At 32.6% G+C, this 22,664-nt stretch overlaps 1 protein-coding gene across 3 annotated transcripts in view; it reads left to right on the forward strand.

Annotated features, from left to right (window-relative positions):
* The first annotated feature begins 6,600 nt into the window (after positions 1-6,600).
* LOC143249013 (uncharacterized) overlaps positions 6,601-22,664 on the forward strand; it is an 84,033-nt gene continuing 67,969 nt past the window's right edge. Inside the window, exons 1-5 of one of the 3 annotated variants that reach the window (XM_076498207.1) lie at positions 6,609-6,827; positions 7,282-7,437; positions 9,579-9,730; positions 14,321-14,473; positions 20,816-21,066. In XM_076498207.1, the coding sequence (XP_076354322.1) occupies positions 14,411-14,473; positions 20,816-21,066 (314 nt within the window). In that variant the 5' untranslated portion in view covers positions 6,609-6,827; positions 7,282-7,437; positions 9,579-9,730; positions 14,321-14,410. Of the gene's footprint in view, positions 6,828-7,281; positions 7,438-9,578; positions 9,731-14,264; positions 14,474-20,815; positions 21,067-22,664 lie in introns of all 3 variants that reach the window. The other 2 variants (XM_076498209.1, XM_076498208.1) reach the window with 2 other exon arrangements.

A 22,664-nucleotide genomic window follows, 5' to 3' on the forward strand; every position in this document is an offset into this window, starting at 1 on the left:
CAGAATGCAAGATATCCATGGAGAAGACACCTTTATTCAACACTGAAGTTTACACAACAAAAGCTAGCTTTAATAAATTTAAATTAACTGTCAAATCAAGAAAAATTCCCTAATTTATGAAATGCCTCTGCTTATTTTGGAGCAAAGCTATACTGAATATTCACAACCATAGATTCATGACTACCAAAAAGTAGCTTGTCATTGTCTCGCAAACTTTTTACTCATACTTCTAAACTTTTGATTTATGGAACAATTTGTAAAAAGAAAATGATAATTATAATTACAGGCAATGAAACTCACAGTTTCTAGCAAAAAAAATATTTTTCAAACAAAGAGTAATAAATACCTTGAATCTACAAATTACAGAAATGTAGCCTCATGAGATTAACCTAATCTCACTCAAATTATATATTTTCTTATTATCTCAGCTCAATAAAACTGTAATGTCACCTGGTGCACCTGCTGTTCTGAAAAAAAAAAAAAAAAAAAGTCTGGAAGTGAGGGAATAAGATGGAAGAAAGTCTGATAAACTTTTGTGAATTTCTGTTTAATGCTTGAATAAAGTTGTTGGAAAGGTTCACAAGGATGATGGCATTGTAGAAGGTCCAAAGGAAAATTTATCCTCCCACTAGGAAACAACAGGAAAGAAAAATAAAAATATGAGATCATACTCAGATACAGAATGCTCCAATGATAAATATCATCAAAAACGAGCACAATTTTGTCTTTGCTTCTCAAATAATGCAAATTAACCTTCAACATGCTATATTTTAATAAACAATTATTTTTAGTACACATGTATCTGCAATATTCTAGTACTACACAAGGAATTTGAGGATATGTAACAAGAATTAATTTATTTTCACAAATAAACAAAACTGCATAATACAGAGTAGTCACTTAACTTTTCCCTACTTTTCTACATATTAATTTATTGCATCTTACAAATACTAACAAAGTGAAATCTGATGCACATATACAGCAATTTTATTTCACAAAATAACAAAAATAAAAGACTGACCATAGGGGTTTAAATTATTAATTTACAAGAATAAGACAACTAAATATAATTTCTTTGATCATATTACACACTTCATTTGCTGCATAGATTTGTCATCTAAAAACTAAATTGTATGTGTATATAAAGTTTTAATCAAGTATTTGTGGATGTAATTATACATGTGTATGAAATTTAAACAAAATTTATTTCTTGGTCTTACTTGTAGTAAATCAATATACCTACCAAAATTATAATCACTACACAATATTATTAACACCTGTGGTGTTAATGTGATAACTTTCTGAAATACATATGTAAATGTGAAAGTTATCTGATGCATGATTTAAAAAAAAAAAATGTAAGTTTTTAATATTAAAATACTGACATTGTATTTGAATGACATTAGTGTTTAATGCAGTGGTTCCCAACCAGGGGTGCTCGCATCCCATGGAGGTGGGAGATAACATTTCAATTTTTTTTTGTTTATATCAAGGGTACTGTCCTATATATTCAAAAATTGTGCCATGCTTTGAAAAACTTGTAAGGAATAAAGAAGAACAAAAGAGTCATTAAATTTAAATTGGCTTATGAACATTTCAAATTCAAAGAAATTTCATGTATGGATGAAAATTTATTTTTTTGTAGGCCATGTAGGGTTTATTCAACTTTTAGTTTGTTGTAATATTTTTTCTTTTCCAAATGTTTCGTTTTTGTCTCTATATCATTAAAAACTAATTATAAAAATTTGTTTTGGCCACCTTCATTTTTATTCTTAAATGAATAATTACTGTGAGGGGTGCAAGAACATATTAAAATTTTGGTTGGGAACAGTAGGGTTTAATGTTGTTATCAAATGGTGCAAATAAAGTGTAAACACTTGTTTTTACTGTGCAGTTGTCCTTAATTTTTTGAATTAGAAATGAAACCACACATTTCTACTTATTAAAATTCCTAATTTCCATCCTTATAAAAAGTTATGAAATAGAACTAAACAAAACTACAGATCCTATCTTATAAGAACTGTTAACCTTGCTCTTCCTGTTGACTGTAGGGAACTTGTATTGTAAAGATCAGTCACACTGTTTGTTGGTAAAAGAGTAACCTAAGACTTGGCAGTGGATGGTGTTGACTAGGTGTCTTCCCTTTAGTCTCTCCTTGTTTAATTAGAGATGACAAGTGCAGATGTAGCAGTTGATTTTGCAAACAGTTGCACTAGAAAGTAATATTGTAATTATTTTTAGATTATTGAGAAGTTTGAAAGGGTTTCCTCCTGAATGGTAGATGTATCGTGAACTTATGAACTTGCAGTAAGGGGTCAGCCACAAAACCCATGCTTTTCACTCCAGGGTTCTGTGTTTTTCAGGATATGTGCAATTAAACAGTGAATTTTATCAAATGACATATTCATGTGATTAACAGTGTACAATTATCAGTTTTTCGGTTCAATCGGTAAATAGGTTTTGTCTGTCATGACAGTTGTTATCAGAGTTTTTTACAGCTATAAAACTTGAGACCAGTGATTCAAACTGGTGTATAAATAAATTGAGACACCTAAAGTAAATTCCATTTGATGCTCTTTATCTTAGTTATATAATGGTAGATTTTATTAGTCTAAACTTGGAAACATTGCTCGTGCCATGTACACAAAAATGAATTAAACGCTTTTATGAAGAGTCAATGTCAATAAATTTAGTTTTTAGTTCACTTTTATTTTTTGGCCAATCAGTTTTAACTTCTAAATTTTGAAAAGTAACAAAACAAAGGTTGTAAGATGTAACTTTTCTATATCATGTTAGGATTTCCTAACACGAACAGTAAGGTACTAAAATTTACATTTAAGATAGAAACACGAGCTAAACGTAATCACAAATGAGAATCTGAAATTTGGGTAGCTTACTTTTTTCATTCACTTATATATCCTTAAATTATATAATCCAGCATGGTCAGATGGACAGAGCACTTGAATCACAGGGTTGCAGATTTAAATTCCTGTCACACCAAACATGCTTGCCTTTCAACTGTGGGGGGGCATTATAGTATAACAGTCTATCCATTAGTAAAAGAGTAGCTCAAGAGTTAATAGTGGGCAGTGATGACTAGCTGCCTTCCCTCTAGTCTAAATTAGGGACATCTTGCACAGATAGCCCTCAAATATTTAGTGGAAATAATGTTAAGAAATCTGTTAATTAAAAGTTAGTGTGTACTTTTAGGGCTGATATTTAAATATCTGCATCTTAAAATACCCTTTGGGTATGATTCATACTTGTTATCATTATATTTAGTTTTGACCTCACACTGACCAGCTGTTGATTTATTTTCTTGTGTATATATAAAATCCCAAGATGGAACGTTCACCTGAACTTTTCTGTCATATTAAGCTTTACAATTTAAATTTAGAGACTTGTATTTTTTAATGTTGTTTGACATAAGACTGTTAGTGTGTACTAGAAGTTCTGTTATTTATCACATGATGTGAACAGTTAATGAATCTGATTTTGTATAGCAAACTGACTAGAAGTATGTAATATTCATAAGTTAATACACAGAAAACAAGAAGCTATAATTACTAGAATGTACCGATTGATCAGTTGGCTACCTTTGCTTATTAACACTTGATAATATCTGGTAAGTTTCAACTGGATTAAGTTTGAGTTCTAAAAGTTAATAGTGCTGAATAATATTCATAAATATAAAAATTTATAGTGATAAATAATATTAACACCCTCTGTGTGTGGGGTCAGTCCAATAAAGAAGCACCTGCTCATGTGGAGCTGTAAGTACTATTTTTTACTATAATTCTAAATTTATGACACATTCATTTATGAAATTTGTCAAGCTTTCAGTAGCCATAACTGTATTGTACACAAGTAATCAATATTTCTATTAAAATATTTCCCATAAAAATCTATCTGTGAATTTCCAAAGCCTTAAATGAATCAGTTTCCATACTTGAAAGTAAAAAAAATACTTCTTTTCAAAGCTATTTTTCTGGCAAAACTATATTTTATCTACTATTTTTGCAACCCTAATACTAACAGTAATGAAATTACCAATGTGCAGTGAAATGAGAAACTGATAAATATGAAATAGAATGAACAAATATGTTTTTCCCTCTCTGAATGCTAGGTTTTCTACTTTCTTCAAAGTTTCAGCTTGGCATTTTCCCATACTCTTCTTTTAATTTTATGGTTTTACTGTAGAACCACTGTCTAAAGACATTAGGAGAACAGTATAATTATGGTGTTAGAAAAACATGCAAGGTCGAGAAGTCTTAATAGAAATGAATAAAATCCCTGTAACCCTGGTTATTCCTGATACAATCACACAGAAATGGAAACCAATGCACAGTTAAATCAAATAATTTCAGCTATGGTCCACTCTGTATTTTATGTAGAACGTAAGCAACTTTCCCTAATGTTTAGGTCAGTCCTATATAGTTAGCATCGTAACAGGCAAAAACATGACGTTATGTGTTGTGATGCAATACATATTGATAATAAACAGTTTGGAAAGAAGTCAATTAATTCTGCTCTAAGACTGTAACCCAGTATTGGAGGTGTGTGTGCTTCTTTATTTGGACAATATACTGTACATGTTATTGAAGATGTTGTAAAAACATGTAGGTTCAAAATGTCTTGATAGAAATTAAATATAAGCCCCGTAATTTGAGCACTTTTTGAACGTGGACCTATCTTCAGTTACATATTGGAAATGGTGGTGTAATCAAATGAGTGATATACAAATAAAGGTAGTTTAGTAACATCAGAAAGGTCATCTGGTTTTCCAAGAAATGTCTATTTCTCTATGTTCTGGTGTAAATGTCTCATTTCCAGTATAATATAACCAGTGGTGAGAATGTATGCAAAAAGGTGTTAGGAATATTTTACTTTAGAAATGGCTGAATATGTGTGTATTTAAAACTCTGCTTAAGCATTTAAGTAAAGGTAACACCTGGAGACAGTTTAAAAAAGATATGCTGATCAGTTTATAAAAATTTATATGAAAAATTATCTTAAACAAATAGTATGTTTTACTAAATTCAGCTTTCGCGATACAAGAAGAAATAAGCAAAGAATAAAAATATTGTTTTCGACAAAGATGAAACCAGTGAACGAAGATCATCGATTCCAGGTTCTAGATTAAGTTCAAAAGGTTGAACAGTATTTAGATTAGCAATCCAATAAGTTTTTTTTATTTCTCTGTAAGCTTTAATTTTGAATCCTGTTATCAATGGTTCAACAGAAGAGTATAATGAAACCCTATTTCATCAAAGTAAGAAAATGAAAATTTGGTAAATAATAACATAGTTATAGGGTTCCTAAACTACTAAAAAAAACAAAAACTTAGCCACTGGCAACTTTGAGGTACTTGACGTGCGTGTTTGGGTTTGTTACTTAGGATACGTGGTTCCAAGATATTATATGATATATAGTGATGAATAAAAATCATTGCAATCACTCTTTACATTGTTTTGTTAAATATTTTCATAATTAAATATTTCATGCCTTATATATTTATAAGGTATTGAGAAAGTACAATTTTTCATGTTAAAAGCATTGTTCTCAGTTATTTCTACAGCCAGTGTGTATTATATCAGTTTCATGACCTGAAGAATTTGTGTGATAGGGTTTCTCCTGTAGTTTGTTATTAATATTATTTTCCAGTAAAGTGCACTTTAACATATTGATTGAAATTACCAAAAAAAATCTTATATTTGTACGTGTTTTATTAATACTGGTTGTGTTTTGAAAAGAAATCTGTTATCACTAAGTTTAGTTTAACCAGCTAAGGAAATTGTTTTAATGCACAATGTTTGGTTAGAAAACCAGTTAAATTGTAATAATTATAGGACATTATATGCTTTGTGTTTATTATTGTTTGTGCTCTAAAGTATAAATTTAAAATTAATAAATAATTTGGGAAAAAAATAAACAGCCCAGTGAAAATTTGGGTTAGCATTTCTCAACACTTTAAGTCTTTGACAACAAAAGAAATTACAGCATTCACAATTAAGTACTAGATTTTTGTTATTTTTGTGTACATATTTTGTTTGTTATAAAGGTAAAAAAAATACTTATTAGGTAACACGAGAAAATAAAAATGAAGAAATAGATTAATTTATTTGTATATATGTATGAAGATTGTGTGTATTACATAATTTTATGCTGTAATTTGAACTAAGTGTATACAAGGTGATTCCTAGCTTGTTACATAGGTTTAGTATATAGGAAGTTGTCATATTTAACTGATGCAAGCCTGACAGTAGTCAGGATAAATAATGATAAGCTTCTATTGTAATCTGCAGGGATTTTAGAAATGAAAAATGTTGTTTGATATTTTTTTTGGTGTGGTTACAAGGTTAAACAAATGGCCTGAGCTCATATAGTGTAAGGGTAGAGAAAATAATGCATAACATATAAAGTTTTACCAAAAATGACTTGATATTCAATTAGAAGATTCTAGAAGCTCTGCAAATGAAGTTAGGAAAGTGTAATATTAAAGATATGTAAATTTTATTAATTTTAGCATGAAAATCACCTTGCTCTCATACTAGTCAGAGTTTAAAATTGAGATAAATCTTTATATATATATAAAAAAATTCTTAAGGATGGATTTTTTTTGAGTTTCTCATTAGTTATTGTACCCACTATATTTTGTTTGATAATATTTCAAACACTTCAGTGTTTGTTCCTTTCAATTTTTTTAAGGGAATATTTTGGAGTTAAGATCGGCCTGTGATTTGCTTGGCTTGGATTTTACACCTGTATGCTGATTTAAGCTTCATTAGTAGGAGTGTTGTGTTTACTGTATTGGGTGATGCTCACAGGTATGAATAAAGGGGAGAAAAAAGATAAAAGAGTAATCAAACAGTTTATTATTTTTAAAACTTATGTTTGATCATTTTCTAAATTATACCTCAGATAAATCAGTTACTTAGAGCTACGTGATTGATGGAATGTGGTAAGTGATTAATCACTAGACTAATTAATCAATGGTTAGCTAATTAATTATTTTCACACAAGCCATTTGTCACTGGAATAATTGCAAAGAATAATAATTGGAACCATTAATTTTTATTGTTTGATATGTTTTGAACCATTAATTTATCTTAAAATATTTTAACTAATTTTTGTGATGAATTGATTTAAACATAAGTTAATCAGTTATTTTATGTGGCATTATCATTGAAATTGATAATTGTATATTATGGTTGATTTGGGTGTTTAGCTGTACTGTGTTATTTCTATAGACTTAAAACTAAAATGCATTTGTTTTTATAGTAAGGGAATTTGTGAAGACTACAAGGACACCATTTTATGTCGTCGGTGTGACGTAGAAGGATGTAGATATGGAAGATTAGGCCAGACGTGCACTTTTGCAAGAATAACTTTTCGACAATGGTGCTGCTGTATTTCTTGATTTTATGTCACTCTGGGGTAAGTATTATATAGCTTTACATGTTAAAGATGAAGAGGTATAAATAATATTCTCTTTTTCAGACTCTGAAAATTTTTTGTTATTTAGTTTTAAGACGTTTTTAAGTAATGCTTTTCTTGTGCCTATTTTCTTTTTGCATGTTGACTATCCAACATGCATAGTAATTTTGATCTCAAGATTAAAAATACTTGTATGCATCAGAAAATGTTCCAATTTCACATAGAAAATTTTTATAACCTCCAGATAATTATCGCCTTGTAATAGGGGAGACATCATTTGTTTTAAAAACAATTGTGGTTCTGGTTTTTATTCATCTTTCTATTCATAAGGAGCCAATTTTTGGTGAGTGTATTATCAGCAGTTCATTGGTCATTTGTTTGTACTATGATTTGTAGTATGTAGTTGCTCATCAATTCCATTATAATCCAAACTGATGTGCTAATGATGTGATTTATTTTAACAAGAGTGATGAAAACTGTACACATATTTTAGCCAGTTTATTTTTCAAACTGCATTCATCTTTGCATTCTTGATGTTGAATGGTTTCCAGAAACCTCTGACCCAGATGGTTCTGTTGCTGTCCACTGACCCTGATCATTTATATGCTTTAAAAGAGGCTATGACGTATTCATTTATTTGTTGGATCAAAGAAGTGGTGTTTGGAGTTAGAAACTCCACAGAAATGTTTGTTGATGTGTAAATTAGGTTGTTAGGGTGATTTGGTGAGTTGTCATCAACCACTAGTGCTTTATGGGAAACATTTTCCATAGAAAAATATCTCTCTACTGTAGGGCAGACAAAGTTGTAAACCAGTTGTCAAAAATTGTTTTTGTTGTTTAAACCTGTTCTGTCTGGCATCTTCTTCCAATATAGATCAGTCTCTCAAATGTTGAAAACTTGATGGGTCATATATCCTCTTTGTTCAATAATATCTTTTGAACTTGTTGGCACATTGATGTTGCTTCCCTTTTAGCACTTGCCGCCTTTAGGCTGTGTAAATGATGCTCTTTTTTTTTAATCTGTCAAGTCAGTCTTTGCTATCCATTATCATAGGGCAATACCGATTTAGTAACTTAAGAGAGAATTTTTTCTTTCTCGATAGTTGCTGTAGCTGATGATGAGAACATAAGTCTGGCTTTCGTCAAACTTCTTGATGGTTTCTAGTTTTGTTGTTACTGAGATGGGTTGTGTCTCAGTGTTTTGTCTTACTGCTTGCACTGGAATCACTTGCAGTATGCTTTACTAATCATTTTGTATTTAAGGGCAGAGTACAGTCTAAATAAAACTATATAAGTACATTGGTTGACACCTTTCATGATCCGAACAAGACACTGGAGATGTATGAACTCTTAGCACACGGGCTGGTCAAACTGACGTGTCATGATGTTTCAGTGAGTTACATTCAGAATATAATTAAACCACTTAACTACCTTGATGTACGAACAAACTTGACAAGAAACCATAGATGATAATGCAGCTTTTAATATTATATAAATTTTAAGTTCTTAATAATATAAGAAAAATATTTAAAAACAACTTTAATTTACCCTAGTGTGAGAATTTGAATATTTGTTCTTCAGTTATTTCCTCTTTTGAACTTCCCCCTTAAACTATGAAATGTTATGTAAAATGTCATTAATCTTCTAAATCTTTATTTTCTATGCTTCAATCATATGGAACTTCAGAGCAACCAATGAAAATGCAAGAACCTCTTGCCACACCCACCCTCAACTTGCTCAAATTTACAAATTGCTAATACATTGTTCTGAGGCTAAGTCTTATTGAATTTATAAACAACACGAAGTCTAGAATACAAATGAGTGATAAAAGTATGATTCATCCCATATGATATTACAGATAATTGATAAATTTAGCTAATTAGATAGCCAGAGACTGAGATATTTATCTCAATGACAAACTGGGTATATCTTGCTTCAAACACAAATTATTGTGATATTATATTTTTCTTTCTTTCTCTCTCTCTCTCTCTTGAAGAATAATATCAGTTTCTCAACAAATTTTCCACTGGTCATAAATTATGTTGTGATAAATTTGTTATACATTTTGCATGTATTTCTGAGAAGTTCAGCATTTCTAAAATCATACACCAGTTTAAAAAATTATTTTTGTATTTTTTTAGGTACCAGAATTTCAGTATTCAAGGTGTGATGATAAAAAATTAAAAAGAGGTATAAATGGTGTTTGCCATACAATTTCAAACCTCTTTGCCTCCAAAATATCAAAGAGGCAACAGTTTACAACTGAATACAGAAGACCGATGGTATACTTGTAGTAAGTACACGTGTGAGCTTTTTGGATTTTATTTGCTCTAAATCTTTGTGATTTTTAGTCAAGTGATATTCTGTACATTTAGTGTTTTAATATTTTTTAATGTTTGGTTAGTTTTGTATTTTGGGCAAAGGTACTTAAGGGCTACCTGCATTAGCCATCCCTAATTTAGCAATGACATACCAAAGAGAAGACAGCTAGTTAGTTACCACTCTTTTTATCAACAAAGAGTGTAATGGATTTTAATGTTACAACATCCCAATGGGTAAAAGTATGAACATGTTTGGGGACAGGGATTTGAACCCATAACCAACAGACAGTGAGAGAAACCATTACCATAATTTCTTTTCACTATGGGCTTGGTTGAATCAGCCAAGTTTGTGACCCCAAATTTATCTTTATAGTTTCATCACAATAATTTCTAATACGTTTTGTGTATCTTCATAAAAATTATGTCAACTGTGAATAATGATTGAATCATTTGTTGAGAAAAACATCATTTATAATGAAGTCTTTTTCACTGCAAGAGTCTGTGAATGTGTGGAATCAGAAAATTGACTACTGTGGGTGCATCACTCATCTGAAATTTAAATTTAAACATCATAAATAAACGTGAAACATTTTGATCAGTAAAACTAGAATGTATTTTGTATTATTCTACCCAAACTCTGTGTGAGGTTTGTCAATATGACCAATCTTGTAACCATTAAAATAAATCAAAATTATCTTTTTTGTTTTTCTATAATGATTTCAGATTGTAATATGAAACTACATTTGTTTATTCTAAATAGCCTTTTTTGTAACAGTGCTATTGCTCTATAAACTAAGGTTAACTAATATGCCTTCCAAACAGGTTGCAAAACATTTGGAAAACATGTAGCTCACATTATCTCAATGAACTACATAATGCACACGAGCTACTCACAGATTTCTTGATGGAGGAAAAAGTGACTGCAATCACAAAGTAATAACCACCACAGTTGTCGTGTTTGTGTATCTCCTCCTTTCTCTTCTTGAGGATTTATCCTGGTGATATGATCATGCCAACACCACATTAAGCATCCATTTGTTTCTTTACTCCCCTTAATAACTGGATCTCCACTTTTCCAGGCACTCCTATGAGATACATGCAGTTTCTTCATGATTTTCTCATTTCTTGTCTCTTCTTGTGAATTATTTGTACATGATCTACTCTGAAAATTCTGCACTTGTTTCTTACATCAAGTATTGGGGGTTACCCATTTAAGGACTTTGTTTCCACATGTTGTTTGTGATTTATTCCCATTGATATTTGCCATGTGCTTATGGCATATTCATTCTCTTGGCTGGACCAGATTTTTTCTTTCAGGTGTTTATTCAGGTTTGCTGTGTCTCTCTTGGAGGCTTTTACCACTTATCTCAACACCAAACTTTTTTCTTGAGCTCTGACAGTTGAAGCTCTTAGCCAGAACTGGTCTCATCATTTTTTTATATACCTGTGTCACCTCTATTGCTCCAACTTCACACATTGAATGGGATTTGCCTGGTTTATAACCATCTATACTTTCCAACTGTGTACCACTTTCTATATCACATTCCTCTTGTCCTTCGTTTTTTTTTCTTCTTTCTGTTAACAGAAGTGGCAAACTTTTCACCACTGTTTTGTCTACCACTTCCTTCCTGTTCTATGGTGACTCACCGCTCAGTCCTTTTCACTTGGTTGTTTAGCTATGGACTATCAATCTTCACTCCAGCTGGTTATTGGACAGCTTGGTTTTCTACATTTTGCCTTCCCCACTTTATTCCGACCCTTTTCATGCCTCGTTGGGACGTGACAATGATTTTATATTCTCTGACACATGCTCTGTTTGAATTATTGGCTTCTAGACATATTTCCATCTCCTTACCTATGGTCTCCATTGTTCTGATTTTAATATCATTAGTGTTTTTCACAGTCTTACATTGTACTTATACTTACTTTACCCAGACCAGGCTTCTTTTCTAAGACTTCTGTTACTTGGGATGGTGATTGTACTTTTCATCCTATTTCCCTCCCTCCTGTTTCTTTCCTATATACTCATTTAGACTCATCTTCTGCATCTTGTCTTGGTGTTATTTGGCACGTACATATTTTAAGGGCTCCTGCTATTTTTTTATTCTACCGTTGGACATATCTGTTGTTTGCTACTATTACAGTGTGGATAAGCCTTCAATTTGGATATTATTCCCTGTATGTGGATGATTCTCACATGTCTTTCATACATTATCTTTAAAAACGTGTTTTATTTCTTGCTGAGTTTTAACTCTAAGCTATTTTTTTTTCAATCTTCACACTGCCTTTTCTTTTCTTCTTGCTTTTTCAGACTTTTAAAAATAGTCTCATGTTACTAGTAAAAGACCTTTCTGGCAGGTATCTGATGAGGATCTTGATACATCCCCAGGTCTCCCAAGTGTAAATTCTTCTTCCTTTGTTCAGATTTCTAGCTACTAGGGTGGTGAACATCAGAGAGTTTCTCATTCATTGTGATACTGCTTGTATAGTTTAGATCTGTCTCCAAACAGCCCTGTTGCAGCAAGAATTTCAAGTCGATTTTAGGTGAACCACACACCGTATGGTCTGATTGTGACATAACAACACTACACATCTGGGCTCACTGATAACTTGTGTGCTTTGTTGGTTATGATGATATTTCATTCACCTCTGTGATACATAGGGGTCTTTTGCCTTTAGTTGGAGAATAGTGATCAAGATTAGATAGTCTCCCATAGATTAGTGCCGTATAGAGCCCTTGCTGTTAAGTGCCATACTTAATTTTCTTTCTGTAAGGATCTCATATAGGTTTAATGTTTGCATCAACCTCTCCACCATTTTATGTAGGTTTCCATATGTTTTGTTCATACAGAAGAGATATCGTCTCAGCAGTTAACATTTTTGTGACCTGAGAATGTGTTTCGGATGGACACTCACCTGTGATAGATTCCTATCCATCCTCCTCACTTCTGGTGTTCTTTCTTCATGCCTCTTGTAAGAATGACATTATTTTGAGTGCAAGTGTTTAAGGGGAGATGTTGTGCAAGAAGGTTGTGTTGCTCTCCTATTGGTGGAGAGGTAGAATTGTAGGATTTCATCATGTTCAGTTCATGTTAAATGTGATTTTTTAAATGGTGTTAAGCAGAAAATTTGATAATATCAAGGCTTCTTATTGTCTAAAGTTGTTTACCTTTGAAAATTGGGAATTCTAAAGGATGTTTGTTAATACAAGAGTATGAAAACTAATGGTGTGCTTTAACAAAAACATTGTGTATACTGGTGTATCATAGAAACTAACTTGTTTTCATTTGAGTTTGTAAGAAGTATGGGATTTCATCTTTTTATATCAGTCAAATTGTGCACTGAACCTATGCTGCTCAGGTATACCAGTTATTGATTAATTCTGATGTAATTATAATCTGTGACTAGTGTTAACGGGCGATAATTATCTTGTTAATTACATATGATAGGTTATATTAAACGTTTTTTTTTTTATGTAAATACAAATATAATACTTTCATCATCTGTTAAGTTGTAGTGTTTTGAAAGATTTTCAGTTCTGCCATAATGTTTTATGTTCCACTTTCTTTTATAGCAAGTTGTTATTGATGACTATTATAAACTGGGAGAAAACTGAAAACATACTGATTCAGAAAAAGCTGTTTGTTGTTCACAAGAATCGTTAAACATGCGCCAGTTTGATATCACGGAGTATAATATTACATGTAACAACTGGCATTAGTGAACTACCTGCCTGAAAGAAACTAAAACCATAAACAAGTTTTCTTTATGGTTGCATTTGTTTTAAGAGTATTGCAGTTTACAGAAATCTGTGTGAAACATGGGCAGTAGTGAACTACCTGTGTAAAGAAACTGAGACCAAAAACAATTTCATATAAGATTATATTTATAATATTAATGAAGAAACGGTTATTAACTGATTGATTCTTATGACTTAGCTCTTGCAGATACTTAGGTTGGATAGCTTAGAATCAGTATCCTTACTTGATTAGGATGGATGCTGCCCAGACTTTAGAATGTTAAAACTATTAATATAAGATTTTATAACTTGTAACTTGTTGCCATAGAAACATGAGTGTGCTATAAGAGTGACAGTTACATGTCACTTTGGTTAGACATGAGTAGTGAGTGATATTGAAGTAGCTTCATTTCCTCTAGTATATTAATTAAGAATTGGGGATGGCTATACATAACTTTGAAGTTTTTTACACAGAATTATAGAACAATACAATCTTTATTACGGGGGTTCACTGTGGCTCATCTTTTACATTTAAATTTTCTGGGGGAAAATTTTTGTAAGTTGTTTTGAACATGCATCCTGTTACTTTGTTAGAATTTAAATTTCTGCTTTAACATGACTCCTTAGTTTGAGAATGTATCAAATCTAACTAATCCTTTCAACTTGCAACACTAATATATATTATTATAAATTTTTTAAATCAACATGAAAAATATGTAACATTATATTCTTCTTAAATTCTGTGTTAAGTTTTAATTTATTTTCAGTTAGGGTGATAATACATGCATGTAGTTGCATAGTATTTTTTTAACCATCTTAACAGGATGTTGTAAGTGTGGTGAAGATGGACACATGTCATGAGACTGTCCTAATGTAGGAGAGGACAGGAGAAGTAAATCTGGTTGCTTCAAGTATGGTGAAGATGGACACGTCTCACGAGACTGTAAAAATCCTGACAGAAAAGTTGGACGTGATGGTAAGTTTTATGTTAACTGTTTTGATGTTACTATATACTACTATATTTTAGGAAGTCCGTAAAGAAGTTGAAGGTTTACTTGTAAGAGCAATGCATGTTGAAAAAAACGATTAAAGAAAACCTGTTATGGAACTTGCTCTATCATCAGTATTTAACTTCCTAACAGGTTATGCAACAATTAAATATAGAAAAACATGAAATGAAGTATACTTTTTCCACTAAGATGGCCCTCATCGTGGATCCCTGCACGTGGTGAGGGGACCTCCCAGGGGAAGGTTCTGTTCTTTCAGTTTACCTCCTCTGGGATCTAAACATCCACCCACGTGTTTGCACAAGTTGCGACCAGTGAAGGGGAGACGAGGATCCTTGCGGTTGAGGGGTCCAACCGTAACACACCACTTTGGCCTTGAATTCCTTGGGTCGGTCGGCTAGTCCACTTGAGGTAGGGTCAACCAAGTGCCAGTGTTGGAAGTTCTCAATTATAAGTACTTAAAGTTGTGAGAATATTGTGTTCATTGTTTTTAACCAAACTTCTACCTGTTTTTCCAGTAAATCTCTGTGTATTTAAGGCAGTACTCAATCTGCACTATCTATACTGACTTGCTTAGTTCTCTTCAGGCCATGGAATTGCTTCACGTTGGTTCACCACCCTGTTCTTGCTGATATTCAAAACCAACTGGCCCATTTCTCTTTAACATCTACTTCTATCCAGTTTTTCTGGATATTGGGCTACGTTGGTATTCATGGGAAAGAGCTCGCCGACACTGCAACTAAATCTATCTGCTCTGGCACTATCATCGCTATGCCTATTCCATACATGGACTATGGTCCTGTATTCAAGATTCGGCTCTGTGCCAGCTGGCAGTCGACTTGAAGTGAACAATGAGAAAACAAGCTTTTCCAAATAAAACCCTAGAGTGGATTTTGGCCACTTTGCTTCCGTAAGGTTCGGAAGGAGGAAGTTGTTCTTACTGGATTGGTCACAGTTTTTTAACACATCGTTTCCTTTTATCTGGAACTGATGCACCAAGGTGTAGTTTGTGTAACACTCAGATTACTATAAGCCACATTGTACTTTCTTGCCATCGTTATGACTCTCAACGACGGAACTATTTTAAACATGTTCTGTCCCAAGGTTTTTCCATAACATTAGACAGTGTTATTGGTGAAGGTGACACTGTCCACCTTGATAATGTTTTTAGTTTTTTAACAGCCATTAATCTTTTTAATGTCATTTAAATGTTTTATATTTCTTCATTTAATCTTTTTTATTGTGGTTCCACTTTAAGAGTCACAATCTCTCTAGTTCAATTTGAAATTATAAAATGGCCATAACATTAAATTCCAGAACTGGAAAGGCCAACTTCAGGTGACTAATGCTGCTGTTTAAACTACTCATCAGTCGTCCTGGCGAGTTTTTATTACAATTTTGCTACTTGTCTTTTAACACTTTTATTACCTACTTTTTGATAGTGGCTGTAATGACACATAACCCAGAACCAGGACTGAAAAGGCCAACTTCAGGTGTCTGACTGTGGTTCTTGTACTTACCTGTTAGTCTTCTTGGCGGGTTATGATAATTACCATTATGCTACAGACAGCTCGTTACGACTTTTGTTACTGTAGTTTTTCTCTTAACGTTGCAGACTAGATGTAAACATTGGTTTTATGCTATTTATGTTTTTACTTGCTGTTTTGTTTTACTTTCATGTCCTTTTATGAATTTTACTACATTTACTTTAATTTTACCTTTTTTCCGGATGTGGGGCGCAGATAGCCTAGCTCCTTTGTGCCATAAAACACGAAATCAACCAACCAACCACTGAGATATAAAAAATTTCCAGATCTTAACACATTGTAGTCAGACTAGTAAGAAAACAGACTCTATTTCCACTAACAAATCTTTAGCATAAGTATTTCATAAAAAAAAATCTGATTCTTTTTATACAAAATACCTGTAATCTTTACTAAATACCTACCTAATTTAGTGAAGATATGAACGTTGTGTCAAAAGTTAGCATAAATACTTGACATGTGCAAATGTGTAGAACTTGTGTATATTATACTGAGCCTGGAGCAAAAGGATTAAGTTGTAATTTCGTTTTTCATTACTAATGAAATTTGAGTCATATTTTCTTATTGTTAACTTGTTGTCTTTTCCTCCAAGATAGGTTTTTCTGTTGTGTCCTTTATCCTTTTCTTTAGTGGACTTGTAAGTTTGATAATTGTTTTTTAACATACAAGTTCCATAATGGTTTTGTATGTCAAATGTTGTTTATTAATTTATATTGCTGTACTTCATGACAATTCTAGTGGGCTCTAAGTTCTGTCTGAAGGTTTCTACCTATCTATATATTTCCTTCCTTCCTCCTCTTTGGGATCATTTTTCTTCAAAGATTGGTCTGTTCAAGATTTACTACACAAAGGGGCTGCCAAATGGGTGTTACTCATTCCCCTTGAGTGTAATTCCCATCTAATTGTTGTCCCTCAAAAGACAGATGTTTGGAAACCTGTTATAGAATTGTCCAAGTTGAACTTTTTAACTGAAGTCACTGTGCTTTACCATGGAGTATTACCTCTCACTTAAGAGGTTTTTTTTTCCCTGGAACTCCGAATGATCAAATCATGATGGTTGCTTATCTTCATATACCAAGTGTTCTTGTGTCATGCTGTTTTCTATGGTTCTTCCATTTCCAGGTGCTACTGTTTGGTTCTTTTTTATTTCCTTGTTTTATGAAGTTGAATAATGTTTCTTTGGTGGATTGGGTGAGGGGAGCTTTCCTCAATTCCCAAGAGATTTCTGGTTGGTTGTTTATTGAGCAGACTTCTTTCCATTTGATATATCCTGGAACGTTTTGCAGTTTATTGGACTCTGTATTATTTCCTCTGCAAGGTGGTTGTGGTTCAAACTGATTATTCCACTGTTATCAGCTATATCACTAAGCAAGGATAACTAAATTTAGATCTTTATTTTCAGACTATGAATCTTCTTCACTGGGCCTACTAGAACTACCTAGTAGTCTTCACTTATGTATCTGCACTCAAATCAGACTCTTCTTTAGAGTCTTTTTCCCCTTATCCAGATGACAACTTTTTTCTTTCTCACTACTCTGTATTGGCCTGCTCAGACATGTTTTCCTCTACTTTGTTCTTTACTGGAGCAAACATCCCCTGTCCTTTCCTTTGTCTCAGTTTCTCCTCTCACAATTGCAATCAGATATAGTTCATACCATTGTCACTGAATTCCACTTGCTCATGTGGCTTTTGACGAGTTCCTTTCATCAGCATGGACTTGCTCATCATCTTTCTTTATCCATTCCTTTCTTCCTTTCTCCTTGTCTTTTTACCAGAGGCAGTGGTTTTCTTCATATCTTGGTCCATTTGCTGTGGCTTTCATCCTTCCTGTCCTTTTGTATATCTTACTTACCAGTTCCTGGTTGTTTGATCAGAGTTTGTTTGTTTGAATCTCAAGGTGTTTGACAGGGTAGTTATAGGACTACCCTGTCAAACACCTTGAGATTCTCCTGTTTAAAGAAAACTCTCATCCCATATTATTTCCCTCATTTTTTGTTCTATTCTTGTCTGTCCCCTGTTACTTTGTTTTATCATATTGGATCTCAACTTTGTACTTCATGTGCTGTCCAGTTGTCTATTTGAACCCATTGCTACGTGTACCATCTCTTTCTCTTCCTTACTTGTGGTCATTGATGTTTCTTGCATACTTTATCATTCCTCTTATGTTATCCTCCATCCTTATCGGACCTTTCTTTCCTTGACATCTGTTTGCCCAGGTTTGGCCTTTTTACCTTCTCTCCTGTTTCTTTCTCTTTCATTTCCTACTTGTTATACTCCCCTTTGGTTACAGATAAACTTCTTTGTCCAATTTGTTCCCTAAGATGTTGTGTGGTCCATAATACCTCGATTCGTGTTGTTATTTCTGTCTATTTATTCCAAGGATTCCCTATGTCCCCATATGTACTCACTGGTTAAGTTTATCAACTTGTATGATTGCTTATTCGGATTTGTCCGTAGAAGGTCGCCAATAACACAATGTTTCTTCTCACCAAGATCATCATATAACTATCACTTTTATCTGTTTGCCAGTCTTTGGAGGATATCATTCAGGCTCGAATGTGAATACCTCACTATACGTTTGTTGCACATTATATGCATGACCTAGGATAGGTATTGTTTGCCTTCTGTGATGATTCTACACGTCTCATCACCTTTGACTGTGCTAGACCAGAATATTACTTTTCATACATATTTTTAGTTGATAAATAATGTATTTCAGGGTCTCGCATGCTGACAGGTCTTATATGGTCAGATGTGCTCCATGTTATACTTGCACTAGAATTCAATAATTATATTGATATGGGGTGTTTCTGTAAGTCTGTAAAACTACTGGCAGCTTGTATATGTATCTCTCTCTCTCTAACTCATAATGTATGTATGTATGTTGTTTTTTCTGCCCATCCCCACTGATTTCTGCAATCAGGCTTTATCTGCTTTTCAAATAGGGAATTATGGACACCCATTGCACTGTCCTCAGTGTGTTGTTCTTCTAGCCTCCTTCTTTGCTACGTTTCTTCTAGTAGAGAATGGGAGTCCTTACCACTTCTGGTTCTAACTTGTCAGAGTGGTAGGTGATAAAGATTTCTTCTCGAGTGGGTGTTGGAAAACTACTTTCTAGCCCATGTGTATCCACTAAGTGAAAAAGAGAGCTGTAGTTTTTCTTATGGTTACAGTACAAAATAATGAATTGTACAATAATATTCAGTATCCATGATGCTGCTCCTGGATGTTTTTTGCTTAGGCAAACTGCACTTGTCCTATCTAAATTTCAAGCCCTAGCTACTTATTGCTGTTTTTCTCTAGCTCATTTACTGGCATTATGATACAACTCACTGTCACTATGTTTGGTATTGCATCTTGTTTCTTATAATTGATGTGGACAGAGGTCTAGTTATGAATCCTACATGTCCAGGGCACTTCACCCTGATGTATTTTTTTTATTGCTAAGTCTTATATGAGGTGTTTCCACTGAATGTTTTTTCCAGATTGACGACACTTGGCATAAACAAATGTAACCAAAGGCACTTTCCTTAACATTGCATACACACAAGCCTTCCTATTTTTCTCAACTCCTTACTGTATCTTGTCATAGTTATTCAGTATTTCCTATAGTGATTCAGTGCTATATATCTTTTATTGTGCCTGTCAATTCAGTTCAGACCCAATTATATCACTATTTATTCCTGTTCCAGAAATAGTGTGGTATTCCATCAGTACACTTTCTTTTCATATTCTAGTATACCTGTTCTTTCAGTGCAGTTGATTTCAGTTTGGTGTACAATTGATGTACCTTCACTGGCCCTTCCAACTTGGCAATGTATGATTCCAGCTTTGTGTGAGAGGAAGGTTGTAATGTTTCAGAATCTAACACTTTCTTAATCTGAAAAGATACTCCCAGTAACTACTTATATTCTCTCATCTACTTTTACACCCTTTCTCTCACTAAGATTCTTGGGTTTATAGTTTGTGCCTGCACAATTTTCAAAAGTTAGGATTGTTCTTGAATAGTTGAGGGAGCTACCTGTATGCTTGATGAGAAGTAGTCGCATTAATTTCTTAATTTAAAAGGAAATGTAAAGAAAAAAAGTTAAATATTGATTTTTGTGTGTCTAGTTGTCTTATTGCTCAGTTAATATTTTATTATGCCCACCATACAACATGTACAAGTAGCCAACTAATTAGAAACGCAAATTTGAAATACATACAAGCTAAATATGAAATAAGAATTTCGCACCTTTAGCAGATTCATAAAAAGTAGGTATCTTGTAAAATCATAGAGTGGTTTCTCCCACATCTTTTAAAAGTTCTTATCTAGTCCCACATACTACTCTTTAACTCCTGTTTATAACCAACAGAAAGAGCATTTTTTCCCTTTACATTTCCACCTGATTTTGTAGTGTTTCTGTGAGAGCTATTTAAACGTTAGCTGAAACTTCAACTTCAGATGAGAATGTCACATTTAGAAGATGCTATATCTCTTTCTCACTGATATTTTTTTTCCCCTTCAACTTTCGTGCTTTAGTTTTTGATGTTTCAGATTTGGTTTGCTAATTATTATTAAGTAAAATATATATATATATGACGGAATCCGAGCGAAATATCATTTATATGTGTGTGAAACTTAAAATTAATGTTTACATTACTATTTTATTGTCAATTAAAGTAATATGCATGCTAAAATACAAATACAACTTAAAAAACATTTTTAGTTGAAGATTATGCAGATGTTTAATTCTTGTTTTGTTTTGTTTTTGCTGATTTACCTAGGTAAATCAAGGTCACCACCTTGAAAAACAAGATGTTGAAGCAGTTGTGGATGGAATCTGCCAGGAAAACCTACTAGAAGTGGATATTACTCATTTTTTACAGATTATCTGTGGGCATGTAAAAGACTTCAAGGTTACAATGTCTCTGGAAGAGACTTGCAAGTCATTTGAAAAGAGTTCCAACAAAATTGTTTTGGAGCAGGATATATACAAGAAAGATGAAGATGCCAGTATGATACCAGAAGGAGAAAGGTGTGTAATTAAATATGTGTAATAAAATTAGGGTACTATGTAAATTTGTGAGTTATCAACCACAATAAGCCATTTATACGTATTAAAGATGTGCATGTAAAAAGTAAATTCAGTCATGGAACAAGATTGAAATTAAACAACTAAACTGAAGAAAAAGTTACAACATTAAAAACAGTAATTATTTTAGAAAACATCATTTTCAAACCACATGACTAAAAGTAAGGTTGAGAAGAAGAAATGTTCTCACAGAAAAGCATTTAAAATTCATTCTGAGGGCTACTAGGTATAGGCCTTAGATCTATGCTTTAAACTTTTTTTTGTATTATAACTTGATCTTTCATACTTTACTTTTTTTAATTTATATGTACAAGTCAAAAGATGGTGTCCACAAAAGTTATTGTTAATGCTTCCTTTCTTTGTCAGCATTAACATTAAAAATTAAATTTATGTAATCTTTGAGAATATACCAATGTTGATTGCACTTTATGTTGATAACATATGCATGCAATGTTAATGCAGTGGCTTCTCGCTGCAGTTGCAAGTCATGGTGCAATGGGTGACATGTTTAGCACTTGTTTAGTTCATTATAGAGAATTCCCAACCATTTGATAGATATGCATATATCAAAAATACAATTTAACATTTACAACTATTTGTGCTAGGATGGTTACCCCTAATAAACCAGGAAAAGGAAATAATGTAATGGAATGGAAAATAAGATTATTGAACAGAGAATAATAAGTAATTTCTTGAAGTTTGCATTCAAATCCCATCATGCTCATTTCACATTGGAAGTAGTTTATGTAGTTTGTTATGTATTAGTTCTAATTGTATTGTGTTGTGAATACTCTTCTTGTTTTGTTAAACAGAGTCTGCCAAGTGTGATAATTAATCTCAACAAATTGACTGCACTTATGTAATTGAATTATTAAAACTTACAAATCTTGATTGATGCTTCATGTAGTACATTTTGTACGTGAAAGTTTTGTAAGTTATTTATGTGGTTAGATAGGTTTTTATGTTTGCATGTGCATATATTATGTCTGTGCATCCAAGCTTGATATTGTGTTGAGAGTAGGGACTATTTTAAAGAATTTTTCAGAGCTGTAGAAACAATGGGTTAAAATGTATACAATATTGTAAAGTCTTTCAGAGGGTTCTAAGCATTATCTTATGTATTTTTGTTATTTGAACTTTGGGATACAAAAGTTCATTTTTGGATTTAATGAAAATTTTAGTAAAATTGTACACTTTTGTATTGGATGTGAAAGAAACTTCTCTTAAAATTTTATCTGAAGATGCTGAAGTCTACATTTTATTGTAACATCCATTATTATACATAAAATGTGATGTACAATTGTTATTAAAATTTAGTGCTTTAGCAGGTCTCTGGGATTTGCACATAAAAGTCCAATTGCACAAAATCCAATCTCTTAACTGTAATGAGAACTTTAGAACTACATAAAATTGTTTGAGCTGCATGATATAATAGCTCCTGGTTGAAGAAAGCTGAAATAGAAACAACTCTCAACCAAAATTAAACTGATGAATAAAGAAGCCAAAAGAAAATATCAAACTTGCTAGTGTGTGAAATAATT

This window comes from Tachypleus tridentatus, chromosome 4, assembly GCF_004210375.1.
Source record: "Tachypleus tridentatus isolate NWPU-2018 chromosome 4, ASM421037v1, whole genome shotgun sequence".
Taxonomy (NCBI): Eukaryota; Metazoa; Arthropoda; class Merostomata; order Xiphosura; family Limulidae; genus Tachypleus; species Tachypleus tridentatus.